Here is a 21,251-nt window from a genome sequence, read left to right as displayed (position 1 = left end):
TAAAAACAAGAGCAAGGGTCTGAGGAATCTCTCTTCTGTTTCCATTCAGCCTTCCCAAACATAAATAGTTCTGTGATATATTGCTGCATAATAGATCTGACTGAGAGCTCCAACTCTGTTTCTTGCCAAAATTCTAAATGAAGTTAAATAAATGTGCAATGTCAAAATGGCATTTTTGGCTGAAATACTTCTATTGGCTCTATTAATAGGCCTAACTACTTTCAGATTGGAGGAATAGTCAAGTTTATCTCTAGCTAAGGTTTGAAAGATTTGTTTCTGTTTGGGATGGAAGATGGAAGTAAAATGATCTATTTTACTATGGGATTGTTAATTTACTTTTGATTCTAACCAGGTAGTCTTTACTTATTTTATAGAAGAAAGTGCTACAAAGAAAGAGAAAGAAAGAAAGAGAAGGCACGTGCAAATTTAGCTTTTAAAAGATAGTTGATAAATATTTAAGAACATCTACTAGATTAATCTTCAATACCTTAGTAGGTGGTAAATAGGCTAGCTGAGTCTCTTTAAATTACAATTCCTAAAGTGAATTTTACTTCAGATGATGTCCGGAGTTCTATCACTGGCATAATGAAATTCTGAAGATAAGCTATGTACAATTTGAATTGCACTAGTAAAGATAGAGCTGCAGTAGCATAGGAATAGTATTAAAACAGTAAAACTAACAAAAGCTTAGAAGACATCAGCTCAGTTTTTTTCCTTAAAACATATGGATGATAGTGTGAAAAAAAATAAATTTGATAATGCACAAATATCCTTTGCAGAACCACAGTGTGAGTAGAAAGTGTTTATTAAGAGGGAAGGAAAAAGCAATGAACAGCTACTTAGTTAATGGCATGATTATTTTGGTAATTATTAAGGTGTTCTAAATACAGAACACTACAGATTTTTTTGGAAATCGGTATTAAATTCAGCTTTTGAGATTTACTGGGGAGCTAGTTCAGAAAAACAGCTGGCCACGAAGAGCTCACAGTGCCATTCAACTCCTGTGGGTATTAATCTGAACTGATCCAGGTCTGCTTACAGGCAATTCTGACAGCTACATCTATTCTTAAAGGGAATTGTGTCTTTACTATGGAGCTAAGGCATGGCAAGGAAATCATATATATGAACTGCGACAGAATAATATCATATGGTACATTATACCAGTCAGAGCATTAATTATTACATGAACATGCAGAAGCATCAGATTATGCCTGTAGAAAGGAGCAAATATACTTAGAAAAATTCTGGATGATAATAAAATTGGTTTAACTGTTACAAAATTGAAAAGCAAAGAAACCTATTTCACACCATACTCACTCATGCATTGTATTCTCCCATCAGTGTAGATGTTGCAGAAGTCAACTGTCACTATTAGTTACAGATAGATACAGATTTCCTACTCCTGTAAGTGTCTGTGGGCAGGTGCGGTGGAGAATTAAGCTAGTCTCTGTTGTGGTTACGACTTTTTAGAGACATTTCCTGAAGGAAATCTTAGTTGTCATCATGTTTCAACTTGGATCTGCATAAGCATCAGCACTGTCTATCTGGGTAGTATGTTTGGCCACAGAGAGTTATTGCTATTACTGTTGAATAAACGAGTGTCTTATGAATTGCCTCATTATCTGCTCAACAGGGCATGGGAAGGAAATTTCCTGAAAAAGCAAACTGCCAAAGCACTGAATAATGCTTTTTGGGGTTTGGATTGGGTTAGAGGGTGAAGTGAATATTGCTGGATGGTTTGTGGTTTGATTCCTGTTTGAATTAAAACAGACTTTAGAAATCTTTTAAAAATTAATTACCTCTCTTTAGGTTTTGAGAATCTCTAGTGTTTGTCTTCTGTTACAGGAGCAGAGTAGTTGTAGATGTGAAATCATGCTATTTTGAGGCTGGCCAATTTTTTATTTTCCACATAAACTATTTTCAGATTAGCTAGTCTAATATCTAATATTAGCATTTTGTATATAATACTTGAAACAACAGAGGTGTGATGTGATGTCTTGATTTAATAGCAATAATAACCAAATAGATGCAAAATGAAATATCAAAATATTTGCTCTTTTAAAGCTTTACTCCTGTGTTTTCCTGAAGTTACAGGCATTTATAATCAAGTTAATCTAGTGCCTTTCAGTTTAGCACAGTCTGTGTTTTTCTGTAATTAAGGAGTAATTGTACAGATTCGGTTTGTTTTTTGTGTTTCACTCCTTTTTATGTTTCTGAGGAACTTTACTACTGGATTTACATGGGAACTAACTATTGAGGAAACCTCTTTCACAAATCTTAAATAGATATAAGTAAGAGTGAGGTTTTCATTTGGCATTTCTCCAATTTAAATATGTATGTGTCTATATATATGTGGTTATTCTTCTTATCTAGTAGCAGGAAGAGGAGGATGGCAGTTCTTCAGGAAAGGATCTGAGGATTATATGGATAAACCAATATACAATTGCAAAAATCCTCAGTCATCACTGCCCTGTTCAGAATTCTGCATTTCAGGAAGAATGTGGGGCAGCTTGAAGGGGAACCAAATGAAAGTAGTCAGGGCCCAGAAAATCTCTGTCTAGGATTTCAAGGAAGGGGTAATGTCAGAAAATAAAGGAATTACAACACTAAGCGAGATGATGGAGCTTAACCATGTAATAGTCTGTTCTTAATAGCTGTGGAGGAAGAGAAATGATTGTAAACAATTGGATGGAAATATTCTGGGGAAAGATGGTTAAACGTTGGAATAGTAGGATGAAGCTCTGTGACCTTTAGGAACAGGTGACTGTCCTGAGGCACAGGAGTACGGTGAGGGTCCTAAGGACGCTTTGGATCCTAACTTACAACTTTGATGCAGAACGTATGACGTAGCATAAGTGGTATTGTGTTATGCATTTGGGTTAGCTAAATCTGTTGGCTCTAAGTGACAGTATTTTACAAGTTAGATTCTGCAGTATGCATTTATGCAGAGTGTTTTTGCTCATGTGTTACAATTTGATTGTTTTTCTCCTGAAATGGCTGTACTTTTACTGGCTATTCTGAATACTGACTGAGCTTGCAATTGTCACAGGTACAGCAGGTAGGCAGTTGCCGGAGAAGGATTTTAGTGGTTTTAGAGTTCCTTTTCTTTACCTGCAAGGAAAATAAACAAAAATACAGTAATTGAAAGAAATGGATGCTTATGTTTTTGTTTTAGCTTGTTTTTTGTTTGTGTTGTTTTTATTTTGTTTTTAATTATGTCTTCAGTTTAAATGTATTTCAATTTTAATTAAAATATTCTTTTTATTCTACTTAGTAAATAGAAGTATTTGTTGTAGTTGAAAAGAGAGTTTTTAAAGAAACAGCGCACTTTTACAGTCAGTGCTTTTCTTCCATACTTTAAAATGTACTTCTGATCTGTTTCAGATGCACAATATATCTAATACAGAATGAAATTCTCTGTTTCATGCTAATTTTCCCATTTAGTATTTTTACCAAATAACACTGATTGGTTGATTTCAAACACTGAAAGCAATGGCATTTCTTCATGTGTGGTTTTGTTTTTAACCAGAAATGTGTTTGTTAGTATTTTGCTAGTGATATCTGCAACTTGAAGTCTATGTGAAAGCAATAATTTATCCTTTGCTACAAAACTGGAAAACTTCAAGTATTTCTGAGGAAATTGCTAATACTGAATGTACTTTGTTAAGTGGGGAAGAGAAGACTGTACAACCGTTTGTGTTGTAAAGGACCCACAACATCACTGAGCGCGACCGTCACATAATGCTAGCAAGTCCTCCATTAAACTGTGCCCCTAAAGGTGTTTGTTTCTGTGAGGGTTTCCTTTGCTGACTGATCTAAAGCAAGTATTACACGTTGAGTGAAATCTACGCAGCTAATTGAGACCATGTAAATTTGCTAACAAGTGACAGTGTTCATTATCAAATTACTAAAAATATTTCCTGTCTTTGTGTCCCTGAGATAAGAGATGATATTCTGATGCATGTCTTTTCACAGGACCTGTTGTTCAGTGTGTGCGCTCTCAATATCATCTCCACCATTGTCTGTGCTTTGGCAACAGCAATGTGTTGCATGCAGATGGTTTCTTCTGATCTTCTGCAAATGGTGAGTACGTTTCAGTGACAACACAATGTTGTCCAACATAATGTGTTTTCCTATTCTGTATATACTCATTTGTACCTATTCCTTGCTTAAAACTTAGGCCTACTTGTGTCTTTGCATAGTGTTAGAATGTGTGTACCTAGGTGTGTATTTTAACTGTGTATATCTATAAATACAGTGTATAGATGTATGCAATATGAATACCTGCTGCATTGATGTGTATTATCTTATATATTACTGTATTATATATTATTATATATTCTATATTATCTTAGAGAGCTAAATTCAGGATTTTGCCATTGGGAGTAAATAAGTTTGGTTACTGGAGTTAGTAACAACGTTTGGCTTATATATGCACATTACATTTTTGGTTGTTGTATGTTCATTGTATTCAGTTTTCACACTACCCAGAGCAATTGCTTAGCTTTGAGATACTGTTTTTCAAGTATGGGAGCTATGTTGTGTGAGAACTATATATTCAAAAGTGGAACTCTTCGTGGCACTGTGCCAGTAAGTGTTTTCAGAAGGAGAACATGCTCAGCTCTGGAGTAGTGCTTGTGTTTAAAACAAAAGGGAAAATGATCATTAGTCTTCTGCACAGTCAGCTGCGTTGCAGGATGATGTCTTGTTTTGCTTGGAAAAAGAAGAACCCTCCTATCCCATGTAAGTGCTCTTCTTCTCAAGGTTTCAATTTAATGTTGAAACGTAAACAGTACTAACTTTAAATTAGTGTTTGGCAGGCCACATAAACTATTTAACCCACCTCTACAACAACTGATCTATGAAATAATGCTGTGTTTAGTATGAGACAGCAGACATGCAAACTAATGCTAGTCATTTGTAAATCTTGTATTTTAAAAGTCTGTGTGGCAAAAATACTGTCCCAACAAGATACTTGTAAGCAGTTTGTGAAGTAGTGAGAAGTTGTATAACCTGCCCCAACTGGTTAAATGCATAAATATATACAAATACATTCACTGCCTGGATTTCACTTGAGTTCTAAGTATGTGACTTAGAGATACGGATGTCCTTTCTAGAGAAGTGTTCCAGTCACCAGGTTACAATGCATCCTCAGTCTGTGAGCTGTGGATTACTTCATGTGTTAATGGGCATAACAAAGGGCAGGCAAAATCCGATGTGACATAAAAGCGTATTTTCATTTAGCACTCTGTATTCATAGTGTGTGTGCTTGCAGCGGCTTATAAATAGTGCTTATTTAATAGCTGTCTTCTGGATGTCAAACAGCATTGACAAAATTCATCATTTCAATTGATGACATACTGTATTTTAAGTCTGAAAGAACTTTCACCATTTGTAGGTATTCTTTCTTTTTGTGCACTCCCCACCCCGTCAGTGTGTTTGCTGCAGGATGCACTTGACTGAAGATCCTGATTGTAAAGTAACCTTTTTCACGTTGCACTGATCACAGGGAGACAACTGATCATCACAGCTGGGAAGTTCTATCTTTCTAGGGTGACAAGGATAGCAGTGATCCAGAAGTGAAATCATTTGTATTGAGGAAACCTTAACCTGGACTTAATTGTGTGTTTTTTCATGGTATAAGAAGAAGGAAATTGTTGATGACAATGAATCAAGAACAATATTTAAAGTACATTTGACTTGTGTGCACAAAATGAAATAACCTTGATAAGAATATATTTGAAAACCTTAAAAGGACATTGTTTTTCTCCACCACTTCTTTCTTCATTTCTGGCATAAAGGTTTCTCTTTACCACTAGGAAATGCTTCTGTTGTGTCACTTTCTTTTTACTTCTCATATTTTGTGCCTCCAGCTTTCTTTCTACTTGTTCAGTTCTCTGTTCTGCCTCCCCTCGTCTACAGCTCTGTTGATGAGAATTTTCTTCCCTCTCTGCAGAAGAAGAGAGATACATATTTCTTTCAGCTGAACCCCAGTCTTTTGTTTATCCTTAAGATCTTCCCTTTCTTTTTTCAGGTTGCTGTGCCAGATTCCTACCAGGCCTAAGTGAGCATAACTTCCCTGGGGCTATGCTGACTTAGACCAGCTGAACCTGAAGAATACTCTTTCTTTCACTATTTTCAATCTGTTGTCCTTTTGATTCCCTTTTTCTACACTGCCCCAAACATCTGATTTACTACTTTTTCTTTCTTGTAAATCCTTTTATCAGCAGGGTTTTATCATGCTGAAAAGTTTAAGATCTCAGCACAAGGAGATAATATCCCATTTGGAATATGTTTTTGTTCTTTTACTCTATTCTTCCTGTATTCAAGAGCTACATAGGCTCTGCTGTAGGAAGAGAAGCCATAAAAGTGAAATTCTTGGTCAATAACACTTATATAGTCTGGAAAATCCTCAGACATCATTAGATTATACAACCTTTAAACTTGCTGTCATCAGTTTTGTGGCTTGTGTACTGTTAGTATCCATCTCAGAAATTAACCAGTTAGAATGATGCATTTTTGCTGCTTACTCAGTCTTGAAATAATTTCTAGTTTTTCTCTGCTATCAAGCTATTCTGTGTGCATTGTGTATTTTATTGCCTAGCAACATTGATCTTGTACATAATATGCGTAGTTTCATGAATATCTGTGACAAGGTTTCATGAGTATTTGCTTCCTTGTATAAACCTTGCACACAATGAGTGTTTGATTCACGCAAGCAAACTGACAGTATTTTATTGGGAATTGGTACCTCTGGATGCAGTGATCTTTTAGTAAAAAATGCCCCAAAAACTATAACACAAACTGTCCACTAGTGCACACAGATGAAATCTTTCATTACATTTGAAGCTTTTTGTTTAAAAATAATGTCACTGAACAAATATTGGCTTTCAAGTATTAAGGAAAAAAATACAAGTTCTTGTGGTATGTAGGGAGATCCTTTCTTGGGCTGGGGTTTGAGATACGCCAGTTTCTTTATCTTCACCCCTAGAGGCTGTACCCAGAGGTGTTAGGTTACATAGGATTTAAGAAACGTGAGCAGAAACAATTGTTTCCAATTCCAGTCTCTAAAGAAACGACTTCATTTCTATCTATTTTTTTCCTGCACTTTTTAAACTAAATGATCTGTCACACACATCCTTACTCTCTATCTACTTTGAAGATCAAGTTCAAGATGCAAGTGAGGTAACAAAAAATAGAGAGAATAAATATAGGAAGTCAGGTGCCTTGGAAAAATGTTTAATTATTATATCCTGTGATACATTATATTCTGTAATAATGTTACTGATTTTATGTCAGCTGTCAGTAACGCTCATCTTTTTCTTTGTATTTATTTCAATAGGGACATAAAAGATACCTGGCATTTTTAGTCAATGCTCGTCTAAATGTTATCAAACTCACTTTTTGTACTGATTTAATATATACAATAATTCATTAATTTATGCCAATCTTACTCTTCTGTTAGTGATAGCTTCCTGGTAAGAAATGTGCTTCAGCCTGCGGTTCTTCTCTAAAAGCTACCCTGAGGACCTAGTCCAAGAAGCAGATAAGAACAGGATTTGCAGTCATGTATGTGATTAGATGTCCTAAATAGCAGCTGAATCTTTGATGCAGTTATCTGGAGACGGACAGCTAAAAATATGCTTTTCTGCTTTTCTTTGTTTGCTTGTGAGTTTCTTCTCTATTCGTATTATATGTAAGTTTTGTAGCTATGTCAGGATTTTTAAAAATTCTCTTTACTCTTGGCGTGTGCTATTAATTGTCACCACAGTAAATGATGAAGCATTCTATCTGACAGTCCTGAAATCTGAACTATGGTGTTCCAGCAGCTAGCATCCATTACACTGCTCAAATCAGATCCTAGACAAGGCAAAGTGCTGTTAAAATGTGTGAGCTCATTTGGGGCATGGCATGTAGGAGTCCTGGCCAACGGAATGCCAGTGGAAGAGTACCCGAAGTCCTGACATTGTTTGACTGTCAGAATTTCACCTGCTATGTGGGGACCTCAAGCGTGTCCCCACAACTTCCATTACTAACTATTGAAGTGTCTCTGAGAGAAACTGAGCAGACTAGGGAGCTTTCAGTGTAATTAAAAGACTTGAGAAGACATAACAGTTTTGTATACCAGAGATGTGATACCAGTATATGCAAGACTCTTATTCAGGGCTTGAATTTCTTCATTATCTTCTGATTCTGTTATTGTGTCTATCCATGTTAGTATGCTGTTGTGTACTAACAGGTGGTGTTGGAAGCTTGTCTACAGGCCCTTCATGTCATTATATCTTGGCAGGTGTTCTGTGCTCAGAACTGCCTGTCTCTTATCAGTTTATAATATATCAATTACAATCTTTTAAAAATAATTGAAATTGCATAACTAATACAGGAATGATAATACCAGTAAGAGGACATACAGTGCAGGCAGCTTTGGTGGGAGTCCTGTTTTTCAGGTCTGGTAATATGCTTTTTTCAATCACATCTCTCTTGGGAATATTGCAAACTATTTTTCTTGCATTAGATTTTTGTTTCCTCTAGCTCTTACTTTTGTATTCACAAAAGTAGAAATCTTGAGATTGTTGTCAGAAACCATGATGAAATTTGCTGTCTGCCAGAAACCGAAATAAATCCTAACTACTCACCAATCACCAATAACAAAAGGAAAAATAACTCTTTCTTTGAGCACCTGCTCCTGTTTGTTAATGTATTTCATAGCATTTGTTGGCAACAGTACAATCTAACTCAATTTTCACAAGCTTGAAAAAGGGAGTGATGTAGGGTACAGCCATTGATTTGAACTGCTGAAATCTAAATTTTGCCAGTAAGATCTTATCCTGAAAGAAAAAAAAAAACCTGAAAACAGGAAAGGTTAAAAAAACAAAATGTGTATTTTTTTTCTTGTTGTTGTTATTTTGGTGTGGTGGTTTTTTTTGTTTTTTGTTTTTTTAATACAGGCAATTCAGTTTCTGCAATTTTTCAGATGAATTATTTGGCACAAGACCAGGTGAACTGTTGTGGGGTTTGAGCTTCTGCTACGGGACATACAAAAAAATTCTCCTAGATTGTTCCCTATTTGAGTTGACTAATTCAGGAGCTATCCCAGCTCATTAAGCATACACAGCTTCTCAGTAGAAGCCTACTGATTGTACTGTGGGTACGAATGGCACTTGCTGTGTATTTTGCTAGTTTGGACAGTTTAAGACTGCACTCCTTTTCAGAGCTTCCTAGAATGATTCTCTCTGTTTATACACTCCTCCAGAAGATAAGTGTGAATCATATCAGATGATATCAGTGTTCTGAAATGTGAAGAAACATTCCTTAATAACCGAGCTGTCACTTCCAGGATATTTTATTTGTTGCTTGAAGGCAGTTTCAGTTTCCATGTTGTCAGATGAATGGCACATGCAAAAATTCATAGTATTTTCTTCAGAGGGTAGCTGCCTCAGCTAGACAAAGCAGTGCACCAGAAGTTGTGCCTGCTGTGGTCAGATTAAAGCATGAAGAATACCTGCTCCCTTCTTCAGATATGTTTATATCGTGGTTATCCTAGAAGTACTGGCACTGATACTACTCAGCGTGTTCTGATTTTATCACCATCACTGTTTTTAACTGCTCATTGTGCTATGTGATATCTAAAACAATCTGTTATTTTGTAAAGGAAATAAGGTAATGATGACACATGCAAACTGTAATATTTAATTACTGTTTTCATCAGCTTTAATGATAATGGAGTGTGTCATTACTGAAATTAATACAGAAAAATATTAAATCCTTTTTGTTCTTTTGAATGTAAATTATACAGTGTAGCCATGCTATCTGGGCTATCAAGTTCTGTGGTCTTCCTGGTCGGAGAAAAAGCTCCCACTAATACGGGAGGAAGACACTACTTAGCTTTTCTTAAAGAGATCTGTACGTCACGGTGTATTGCCTTATATATAGTGTATATATAGTACATATATGTATATAGTATGTGAAAGGCAATAAGGTAATGCAGCAACTCTGGATGATTAAAAAAATGTTTCGTAGAAGGACTTTTTAACAAAATTTTCAGATAGCTTCAGGAGATTAAGGATAAAAGCATTTAGACAATTGAAGCAATAAATATTCTGATGGAAGATGAGCTAGCAATAATGCTAATGTCAGATGTTTCTTTTATATCTCTTACATCTTTATTTTATTCTGATTCTGTAGATCTGTGTAACACTACTTTTTTTTCTTTTTAAAATCATTTGTGTCAATATGTACTGACAAAACACTGAGCTCCTATATTGCTGCACAGACCTTTTCATTCTCTTTTCAAGGATCCTTAAAGCTTTTTCTCTTCTAAATAACTTATTAATAGGATTTGTTAAAATTTGCACTGTAACACCTTGCCATTTAAAACTTTCTTAGGCAACAGTAGGCAGTTGTTTCTATTCATGTCCTTAAGACTGTAAATCCATCTAGAGTATCCATTTAATTTGTTTCTGAAATAAAACAGTTGAGTTTTCTTGGCAGAGTTTTTGCATAGGATAGGATACGTGAATAATCTCAATGATTAATGTGTGTTCTCTGTACTTGTTTGTAGTAATCTTTTCCAGTTTAACGTGAGAGTTATAACAATGCCTGTCAGCTTCAATTTTCATTTAATTTTCATTGTTAGAGGAATATATTACTAACTTATGCTCTGTGCTTCTATTTCTTAAATGTCTTATTCCTCCATTATTTTGTTTCAGTACTTATGCCTCCTCTAGTGATAACAGTTTTTTGCTTAGGAAAAAGTTGAAATGGAAACTGAACTATCACATGTACAAAGCAATCTGATGAAACTGCTTATTTTTAAGCAAGATTGGTAATGTGCTTGTATTGCTGTTTTTAACTTGTTTAACAAGTGAATTTTTGGCTGGCCTAAAATTATATGTTAGCGTAGAAAATTCAGTGTATGAAGTGTATTCAAACCATATAGATTACACAGCATGCAGAGACAAGCTTTCTTGGTTTGCCCTGCAGAGGAACACAATTCTTCATGTGAAGCTCAGTGCTTTCGATATGTGTTGCCTGAAAGAAACTGATCCATTTGAATTTTTTTAATTGTGCTTTTTCTTTGTGCATTGACAGCTGAAAGTGAGACAATCCCTGGCTGTTTTGAAATAGTTTCATTCTAAAGCATAAGAGAGACCATCTAGAATCCAGATTCATTGGTAGCTATCCTGTTCTTGGTATCAGGTTGTTGCTGTTTATGGTGCGCTTGTCATGCTGATTATTTGAAAGCGTGCGATGCGTTTTGGCATATCTGATGTTGAACTAACACACATTCTTTTCTAAGTGAGTTTTTTAAATAAGCTTTTCTTTACTTCTGTCACACAGGCCATTTTATCACTAAATGTTTACTCTGAACCCTCAATCATAGCTGCTAGCCAGAGTGATTCCTGAAAACATGTATAGTGTGTGTGATAGCTTAGGAACACCTATTAGGTGTGGTGACATACTTTGAATATAAATTACTGCCATTTCCTTTCACAACATCCTAAATAAAGTCTCTTTTAAATAAAAAAAGCGTGCCAGAGAAAAAAATAATGAAGTCCAAACATTTTTCTGTTTCTGTATTCCAAAATAATTATTCTCAGAATAATTCAAAATTGTTAAATTTACATTTTGCTAAATTATTTGTTAAATTTTGCTATTACTCTGAGGAATAGTTCCATTGTGGTTGTTTTTTATTTTTTCAGTTAACATTTCTATCGTGTCATTCAGATAGGTCAAACAACGTAGTTAACTGTGAGGATGACATCTTGCTAGCATTGTTCAACCCATTCTTCTGATGTATAATGTTGAAATAATCATCGTAATTTCAAAAATCTTTTGGGATATGCTTCAAATTAAGTGAGAATTGATTGTAAGTGATTAAATACTTAAACTAATGATATGAAAAGGAAGGCTTTATTCAGGTTTTGTGGGAATGACGCATGCCTGGAAGCACTGATGAACAAGTGCTTATTCTTACAGATCTCAGAGGAACTTAGCACACTGTATCACAGCAGGTAACTGTTCCTTCAGAGAATATTTACAGTCCTCTTTTGCTGTTTCATCAGTTCACTAATTGATACTTCTCCATCAGTGTTTACTTGAATATACTCAAAATATTAGAAACATAAATAACTAGCCTCAATCTTTCTGATCATTTCAGAGGCTAGCTTTTCTGAGAATTTTGAGTGAAGAGCTGGAAATTTGACTTGACAGTGAAAAAAAGAGTGCATTTTGTAGCCTTACTAATTACCTATTTAATGGTAAGAACTAGAAGGGATCCTATTCTTTCCAAAAAATACTGCTGCCTTCACAAGGAAATGACAGCACCTATGCCTTGTTACAGGTTCCAATCTTGCTGGAAAGGTCATTGGCATTCAGTCCAGTGTCTCTGGCTGGGTGGAGTTCCTTCTATGGCACATGGACCTTTCAGCAAAACTGTGATTTCAGAAAACTTGAACCTGTTCTGTTCCACTGGAAATTATATCTTGTGTTTCTAATTTGCCTGTTGATAACAACTTGCCGCTGATGCTATCAGTAACTTCTATGTTGACTTCAGGTCCAAGCAATGTGTACAGAAATGCAGCATCATAAGGCTTCCACGTTTGTTCTAGTTTTCCCTCATAACTGCAAACCAAGTAACAAATGATACTGTCTCAATATGAAACAGCAATGAGAGAGACTATTTTGTAAAAGAAGAGTATGAATTGTAGATCTGTTCTCCATTGTCTGGTGGATTTCTGAAAGTTCTTAGCATCAGCAGGTCCAGGTGGAGTATTTGGGATTTCCAATGTTAAGGCACATCAATTTATGCCTAATGGATGTGTTCTAAGTGGCTGTTGCTAGCTATGAAGTCATGCCAAGCTTTTTCAAGTGTTGACTACTTACGGTAGTTAGCACAGGTGCTGTTTACTGTTTGTTCTCATCTGCAATGATGTTGTGTCTGTTGCTTCTGCAGTTATCATTGGTTTAATCCCAAAAGCCTAGCTGGAAGTGTGCTGACTGGTTTAATAGTGTGAGCTATTGGTTTTGAAATTACACTGAATGCAGCTTGAAGTTGTGACTATGCAGGCTGTACCATTTTTTTTTGCCACCAAACGTTTTGAGATTGATTATTTAGTAACTACTTTTTAATACAAAAAAAAGCGTATTTCCTTGCAAGCGTTTGTCAGTATTCCTCCACCTAGTGCAGCTCTGTCTGCTATCAGTGTTTTCTTACCATTCCTCTTCTAGCTGTCTCCCCTAGACACTTTGCTTTGTCTTTGAACTCCTGCTAGCCTTCAATATTTGAGACTAACTCTTCAGGATTTTTAAAATATGTTTTACTGTAGGCAGAATAAATTTTTGCAGGCCAACAGAGAATAGGAGATACTGTAGCATAGAATAGCACATGATTAATTCTTGTTTAATACCTTTTCCACTGTTTTCTCAAGGAAGTCTGTTCTTTCTGATAATCCCTTGTATTTGCTGTTGTTTCATTTCCTGCCAGTCTCCCCCTTACAGCTTCTTGCAGTTTAATTTCTATGCCTTCCAGCAGGATGATATCATATAGGTAAACTGTCACTTACAAACTCCTCTCCAAATATGTGCCTCTTTCATATCCACTTTGCCAGTCGTTTTTAGCACTGGTCAAACAGTTCATTGCTATTATTTGTATTTGCAGTAAAGCTTCTTGATTCTGTTAAACTAAACAGCATCTAACAGTGAGGTCTTTTCCTTCTTGAATCAGTGAAATCCCACAGAATGGATGCTGATACTTCACTCACTGTGAAAGTGCTCTGCGTTAATTGCCTTATTCTGAGAAACGTTAAGTCTATTGCCTCTTATAGATACCTGAATTAAGTGAGCTTCAGGGAACTTGATAACTGAAGAGATGGAGCTACCTCTTTCCTAGTGGAAGCCAAACCTTTATTTTCCTGGCAGTGTATGTAAATGGCCTGTGGGAGACAGTAACAGTTATAAAAGAAAATTGCTTAGTGTCATGACTATAAAAGACTATCCAAATCATCAACTCCTGTAGGAAAATTACTATCATCCTGAATTTGTTGAGACCAAATAAGGTACAAAATGCAAGCCTAAATATATAGAGATGTCTTCATTGTGATAAATTTTTCTAAGATTTAGGTCATTAAGTAGTCTTTTTTTATTTTCTGGAAGAGACTTTTAAGGGTTTTTGTTTTGCTTTTGGTTTTTTTTTGCTGGCAGTAGATCAGTATTTCATCTTTATCTTTGTTTCCTTTCTTCCTATCAGATTCTTCAGTGTTATGTGTTTATGTGATAACAAACTGATGATCACATCACATAGGTTTGGTGTTCATCAGTTAATGGAATGTCAGAGTTTGGGAAATAGACGTAGAAAGACCAGGTGAATTTAAACTGAATTACTATAAAATTTTTCTTTAGTCTGTATGAGAAACCTGTAGAAGTGTCTGGTGATACTCAAAACAACAGTGTCACATCTCATGGGTTTAAAAGCATTAGACATGTTATAATAATGGAGGAGTGAATGAAGTAGATGTCTCTTATTGCTGTAACATTAGTAGAATACGATGTCTGAGTCGTTGGTTATTGGACATAAAGTGTTCTGTAGAGGAAATTCTTGATTTACTAATTGTGAAAATGCCTCTAGAGGTCGAATTACTAAGCAGCTACTAGTTCATTTTCCCAAGCAATTGAAATAGGTCCTTTCCAGCTCTCTGTTTTGTTGCATTATTAAAGATACAACCTTTGAAGCAACATGCAGAGATCGTGTTTGATGGAAGTAAGATGTAGCCCAGCCTTCTAAATACCAAGGACCAACATCACTTGTACAGTAGTATTAAGAATAACTGATAATGAGAATTGTTCTGAAAAAGTTCAAAAAATGTGAAACTGACATTAAAAATGAAATAAATCACTCTTTATGGGATCTCTGAAGCATTAGTATTGTCATTTTTACAAAAGTGCTTTTTCATTTATCTGAAAAATAGTAATAATGTAATGAGACAGCAGTTCACAAATTTCAGTGTTAAAAGAGAAATGAGCCTCTAGCCAATTTTCTTACCTCGCCGATTTTAAAAGGCAGGAGTTGAAGACCAGGTTACCTACTGATACAAAATAGTGGCATGACAGCAAAAAGAGCATCTTGTCTGAAGAAGGAAGAAATCTATCATTTTTATTGTAAATCCCCCTTTCTCCATGGCAACCGTATAAAGCCAGGCCAAGGCCTCTGGGTTCCATGTGATCTGCAGAATGGTCTGTATTTGATCTTGAAGTAGTTTAAGACTTTGATAGAGGGTTTTTTTAAACTTCCTACTGTCAGTCTCAGAAAGGTCTTGATATCACTGCCATGCTAGAAGCTGATTTGTTTCTTATCACAAACACTGACAGTACTTCACAGTGTTATCACTTCTCATCATTCATTATGTTGTCGTTCTTTTTCTAGTTTTCAGATGTTCAGGTAGAATAAATGTTTTGCTTATGTTCATACCAGTATTTTGAACCTTTATTTAGCATGTGTGCACTGTCTATATCACCAAACTATAAATGTTTATTAAGAATCTTTTATAAGTATAATAAAGAACAGTTCTAACTGCTGCTTTTTTTAGTGAAAAACAGAGTGGCCATAGTCAAAATCAAATAAATATATAACCATGAATTTCTAGTTTGTTTTATTTGAAGGTTTGTTTGGTATTGTCTTAAGAACAAGGCTTTTCAGATTAGAAGCAAAACTATGCAAATAGTTATTTTACTAGTTCTATTTATTGTTGATTATTAAAATACAGCTGGCTGCGTAGTGTAACAATAAAATTGTACTACAAGGTAGGATTGGTTCTTGAAATGTTATTTAAATTGAAATACCTGTGCTTTCCACCATAGGAATAATTGGCTTTGAGGTAGATATATCTTTGTCTTTGATATAACCTTGCTTTATGTTTTAGTAATTTGACTCTCAGTCCTTGCAGATCTTACATATACTTTTTTGCTTCCAGAAGTGTCTACCATTTGTGTATGGATATTCATGAAATAGGGTATTGGTTGGTGCTAAAATTGACCTTTCATTGCAGTTCTTACTATTGGAAATGGCTTTATTTTCCTACCATCTGAAGGAACTTTACCTATTCATTTTCAGTTTCTGCCGCAGCGGCCACATTCTGCCAATGCAGACTGCATGACTCCACATGGGACAGTTCTGCATCAGACTTTGGATTTTGATGAGTTCATCCCACCAATACCACCTCCACCCTACTACCCACCAGAATATACCTGCACACCTGTGGTAGAGGCACAGAGGTGATTCTTCTTTCCTGTAGTTAATTATTCCATAGTTCTTAGCTACAGACTATGAAACTTCTTAAAAAAATATGAAGGAATGTAATGCCTTTCACTTACATTAGCTGCTGCTTTTCCTGAGAGATTATGTACATATTTTGCAAACTTGTTAGAACACACGTGGAAATATTTTTGTTAAAGCACTGTTGTGATACGGAAGTGATTGAACTTAGCAAAGACAAGGATAACAATAAACAGTCAAGGATAACTTAAAGGAAAATGAGCTTATAGGTAATCCTTTTACAGTTAACATTGTACACTTGAGGTTGAATGTGAGATTTAATTTTCGTAGGAAATATTGCTCTGTATGTGCTTTATTGTGGAGTAATGAAAGGCATTAGTAACAGAAATGGACTAGGACAGATGGCTGGTATCCAAAATGAAACAGTTTTTAATGCTAGGAGGTGAATGAAGGTTTTGTTTTGGCTGTCTTATAAATTGCTTCAGTTGATTCTTTGTACTGTATTAGCTTTGAACTCAGAGAAAGCTCTACGTCATTGTGGTACAGATATTAGTATGCCAAATAGATCTAATGTAATTTCCTAATAGTTAAGTTTCCTTGTTTGTGTTTTTAAGCAGAAGTCTCCATTTGGAATTTCCTCATTCTCCATTCAGTGCTTTATATGAAGTCACAATTAACAGCCCAGGAATGCTGTATCCAACTGAGCTGCCACCTCCTTATGAGGCAGTGATTGGAGAAACACCTGCCAGTCAGGTAAGGCAAGCTGAAGGGAATTTACTACATAGTCTCCAGATTTTCATGGTGTGAAATATCAGTGAAAATGATCTAAATACTCCTTAGAGTATATAACAGCTTTATTGGAACTATGAGAAAGGATCTATTGGATTTCAGACAAATGCATTATATGTTTTGCCTTGTGTTTTGCTATACAGTGTCAGCTCTAGTGAAACTAGAATCGTAATATATTTAGATGCAACCAAAGCTAATTTGAGCAAAATTTTCTTTCAAGTGACTTGTCATAATTGAATAGTCTAGAATGGCCTTCTGTGTAATTATATTTGCTTTTATAAACTCTAATTTATGGCAGAATTCACTAAAAACTCGAGGAGTCAAACAATCTTGATGTTGATTATTGGACATCAGTGGCGTTTCCCCTAAGTATGTAATTGAAGAAGTTGCTAGTGATTTTTTCACACTGGGGAAACCCACCACAATAAAAAGCACAAAAACAAACAAACAACAGCAAAGAAAACCAACACAGTTACATGCAAAATATTAGTAGAACTATTCACAAAGTGTCTGAGGAAAAAAATGTTTATTTGCACAGTCCCTGACCAGAGTACAATTTTAAAAGCTCTAGATACGCCTAATTTTGCTGCTGCTTTTACTGACAAAGCAGTTTCTGACAACTTCTCCATTTCTTTCGTTCTATCGTGCCCTCCACTGTCTGTTAAAATATACAAGCTTACATGAAATGAACCTATTTAAGCTGCTTTCAAGATTTTTGCTGAACAGCAAAATTGGAGTTTCCAAGGCTAAAATGTGTTTTACCAGTATTCCATTGTTTTGACTTTGAGTTAGTCAGAGGAACCTGCAAGTCCTGGAGGAGCTGATGTTTTTCAGAAATTAATTTTAAAAATTTACAGAAATGGTAATGGATTACAGATGAATTGAGGGGAAGAGAAGAATTGTATATGTGAAAATATGCTTAGTGAGCATATGTGGTGCTCACTAAAGTTTAAAGAAGGGTCTGTACTTGAGCATGAAATTGCTTTGGGCACTTTTGTAATTGAGATCCACTTTGCATGCGCTTCAACATCCAATAGCACAATAACTTTAGCATGTGACAAAAGTAGAATGAACTAATTTGAAGTAGCAAAGTCATGCTCTTGCTATAGGAGAGCACTAGATTTGATGTGAAGGCGTATGAACTTCTATTTTTTGGTGTCTGGGGTCCATGTCAATACCTCACCTATTCATCTGAGGCTACCTGAGTTCCAGAAGTGTTTGTCACACAATGGTAAGGTCTGGTGATTTTAAATTTCTAAGTGGTGGTAAATACACAGTAAGTGTACTCATGCCTGGTCGTGGCTGGTTAGGAAGGCTTGTAGGAGCAAAGTAAGAACAGGAGCTGAGTATAAGAGTGAAATACATTGGCATTACTAACTAAAGCCTGTGCAGCAACTTTGTATTTGTATGCTTTTCTTGATGACATAAGTTCTGACATTTTTTGCAGACAGCGTCCCAATCAATCTGTAAATGAAGGAATAGAGCCAGAGTCTAAGACAGTTTAGGTCTTCAAGACGAATCAAATGTAGTCCTAAGTGCTTATGTGGTACAAATGTTCCCATCTAGTATACATCGAGCCACAGGACAAACTGAACTGAAATAACTAGATTTGTAAATCCCTTAGGCAGACTTTGCAATGGTAATCATAGCAGAGCTTTAGCTACAGAAGTGCTTCTGGGAGCCATTATGCGACAATAATTATTAATCTCTCACTGGTCATCAAGCAATAGATTTTGTTTGTTTTTAGATGGATTGAACTCCCTAGAGTTTTATTAAATTCTATCAAATTAGATTCAGTACTCATGCATTTCATGCACAATAAATGTCAATGCTAATTTAACCAGTTGAATCTAAACAAAAATTGCTGTTGTCATCTGTACTGATTAGGAATTCTGGTTTTATGACCATGAAAAAAAAGCTTTCCAAACAATTTTCCATGGGAGGAATTGATGAGGCTGTAGTAAAGAACAGACAGATTAAGGTCCTGGACAAATTATACCAGTGACTATTTTGTAAGCTTTACTAGATTATAGGCCGTACAGATTTGTTTAGAGAATGTTTTTTCTCACTTTTTTTCTGTTGTTAACTTAGTGACAATTTGCCAGCCATTATGTCTGAGGATGTGCAAGTTGATCTTTGTTACTCTAGGCAGTGCAGGAAACTGTGTAAGCCCACCTGCCATCTGTATGCAACTGTGACCTAACTAAAATTAGCCACTGTTACCTCCTACAGTTAAAACCGTGATTCTCCTTTGCTCAAGCAAGAAGATTAATCAATTCAGAATGCATATGAAGTGTAAATAGGAGTTATTTTAGATTTAGTAGATCAAAGCTACAGATAGTTCTTTTTCTCTAGTAGAGATATGCCAAAACCTCAACCTTGCACAACTGATTTTATAGGTTGAAGGTGCTAGACAATGTCACTGCATCTGCTATGTGACTGACAGTGTAGAAGATCAGTAAACATTTCAGCACAGCTACTCAGCAGGTATTAGCATAGACTCATAGAATGTCTTAGTTGGAGGGAGTCTTAAAAATCATCATCACTAAAGACAGTCCCCTTTCTCTCCCTGCTATCACTTCTCTTTTGATGCAGCCCAGGATATCATTGGCCTTCTGGGCTATAGAAGCACACTGCTGGCTTGTGTTCAGCTTGTCGTCAAGTCAGGACCCCCAAGTCCTTCTCTGCTGAACTGCTCTCAATGAATTCTTTTCCCAGCCTGTCCTTGTACTTGAGATTGCCTCATCCCACACATGCAACCCGTCACACTTAGCTTTGTTAAACCTCATTAAATTCTTGTGTGCAATATTATTTGTTCAGTGATTAAGAATTTATGACACAACCTAGCAAACAAAAATTATTTCATCAGAAATCTAGTTAGAGAAATTAAATATATTTATATTCTGATCAAATTTTGTCCAGCACCAAAGAGCATTTCTTGCTTTAGACAAAACATTTCCCAAACTTAACATTCTTTTCACAAGCTTGCATTTTCTTCTGTAAAGTTGCTCTTGCATTTTGTGATCTGAAAATAAAGCTACAATTTCCATTTTTTGACAGTAAACTTAGAATCACAGAATCACAAGGTTGGAAACGACCTGTAAGATCATCCAATCCAACCGTCTTCTCATCACCACTGCTACCACAAACTAACCCATATCTCATAGCTCCTCATCCAGATGCCTCTTGAACACTGCCAGGGACGGCAACTCCATCACCTCCCTGGGCAGCCATTCCAGTGCCTGACCATTCGCTGAGAGAAAAAGTTGTTCCTTATGTCCAACCTAAACCTTATGTCCTTATTCTTCCTTACGTCCAACCTAAACCTCCTCTGGTACAACTTGCGGCCATTTCCTCAGATCCTGTTTGTTGCCTGGGAGAAAAGGCCAAACCCCTCCTCATCACAGCCTTCCTTCAGGAAGTTGCAGAACGCCATGAGGTCTCCTCTGAGCCTCCTGTTCTCCAGACTGAACGATCCCAGCTCCCTCAGCCGCTCCTCATAGGATTTGTGCTCCAGACCTCTCACCACTTTGTTTCCCTTCCCTGGACACGCTCCAAGGCCTCTTTCTTGAAGTGAGGGGCCCAAAACTGAACACAATACTTGAGGTGCAGCCTCACCTGAACTGAGTAGAGGGGGGATAGAAATTATTGCAAATCTCCTAGTTGATGAAAGGCTGTTACTTCAGCACAAGCAGCAGAACGTTTCTAAAAAAATGCCACTACAGTGAAAAAATAATAGACTCTGCGTACATGAAACTGTTGTGCTGGATTGAGGCAGTGGGGAGAACACTTCTGCTGTGAGTTCCCAGAAGTGGTCTGCAACTTAAAATGACACCACAGATTTTTTTTTTACCATGTAAAAATTTGCTTCCATAAAGAAATAAAAAAAAAATCTGCAAGCATATTTTTAAAAACATGACTAATGTTGGTGTTCTTTGTTTCCAAGTCCCCTGTCCATGTAGTGGTGAGGTAAAAAGTTTCTGGTACTTTCTAAAAAAATTATATTTGCAAACTCTTAGAAGCTGTTTTTTAAATTGTATTTGGAAAGTATTTTTTTTGACCACTTGATCATAGTAAGGTATGGATACATACATAAAAAGAGTGGGCACAGTAATTTAGGTGTGTATATGCATTGATCTACACTGACGTGTGCCTTGGAAGCTCTTTTCTTAATAGGTTCAGTGATAGTGTC

General features: G+C 36.0%; 1 protein-coding gene across 6 annotated transcripts in view; it reads left to right on the top strand.

Moving 5' to 3' along the window:
- FAM189A1 (family with sequence similarity 189 member A1) overlaps positions 1–21,251 on the top strand; it is a 168,265-nt gene that overhangs the window by 71,772 nt on the left and 75,242 nt on the right. For all 6 annotated transcript variants that reach the window (XR_006179849.1, XR_006179848.1, XR_006179847.1 and 3 more), the window contains exons 5-7: positions 3,976–4,083; positions 16,109–16,269; positions 16,888–17,023. Coding sequence is in view for 2 of the 6 variants with exons in the window: in XM_042875937.1 (XP_042731871.1) it covers positions 3,976–4,083; positions 16,109–16,269; positions 16,888–17,023 (405 nt within the window). In the remaining 4 variants the exon portion in view is untranslated. The remainder of the gene's footprint in view (positions 1–3,975; positions 4,084–16,108; positions 16,270–16,887; positions 17,024–21,251) is intronic.

The sequence above is a fragment of the Lagopus leucura genome, unplaced genomic scaffold (genome assembly GCF_019238085.1).
Source record: "Lagopus leucura isolate 7727_CA_CO unplaced genomic scaffold, USGS_WTPT01 Super-Scaffold_100015, whole genome shotgun sequence".
NCBI classification, from domain to species: Eukaryota; Metazoa; Chordata; class Aves; order Galliformes; family Phasianidae; genus Lagopus; species Lagopus leucura.
This window is presented reverse-complemented; position numbering and strand designations above follow the sequence as displayed.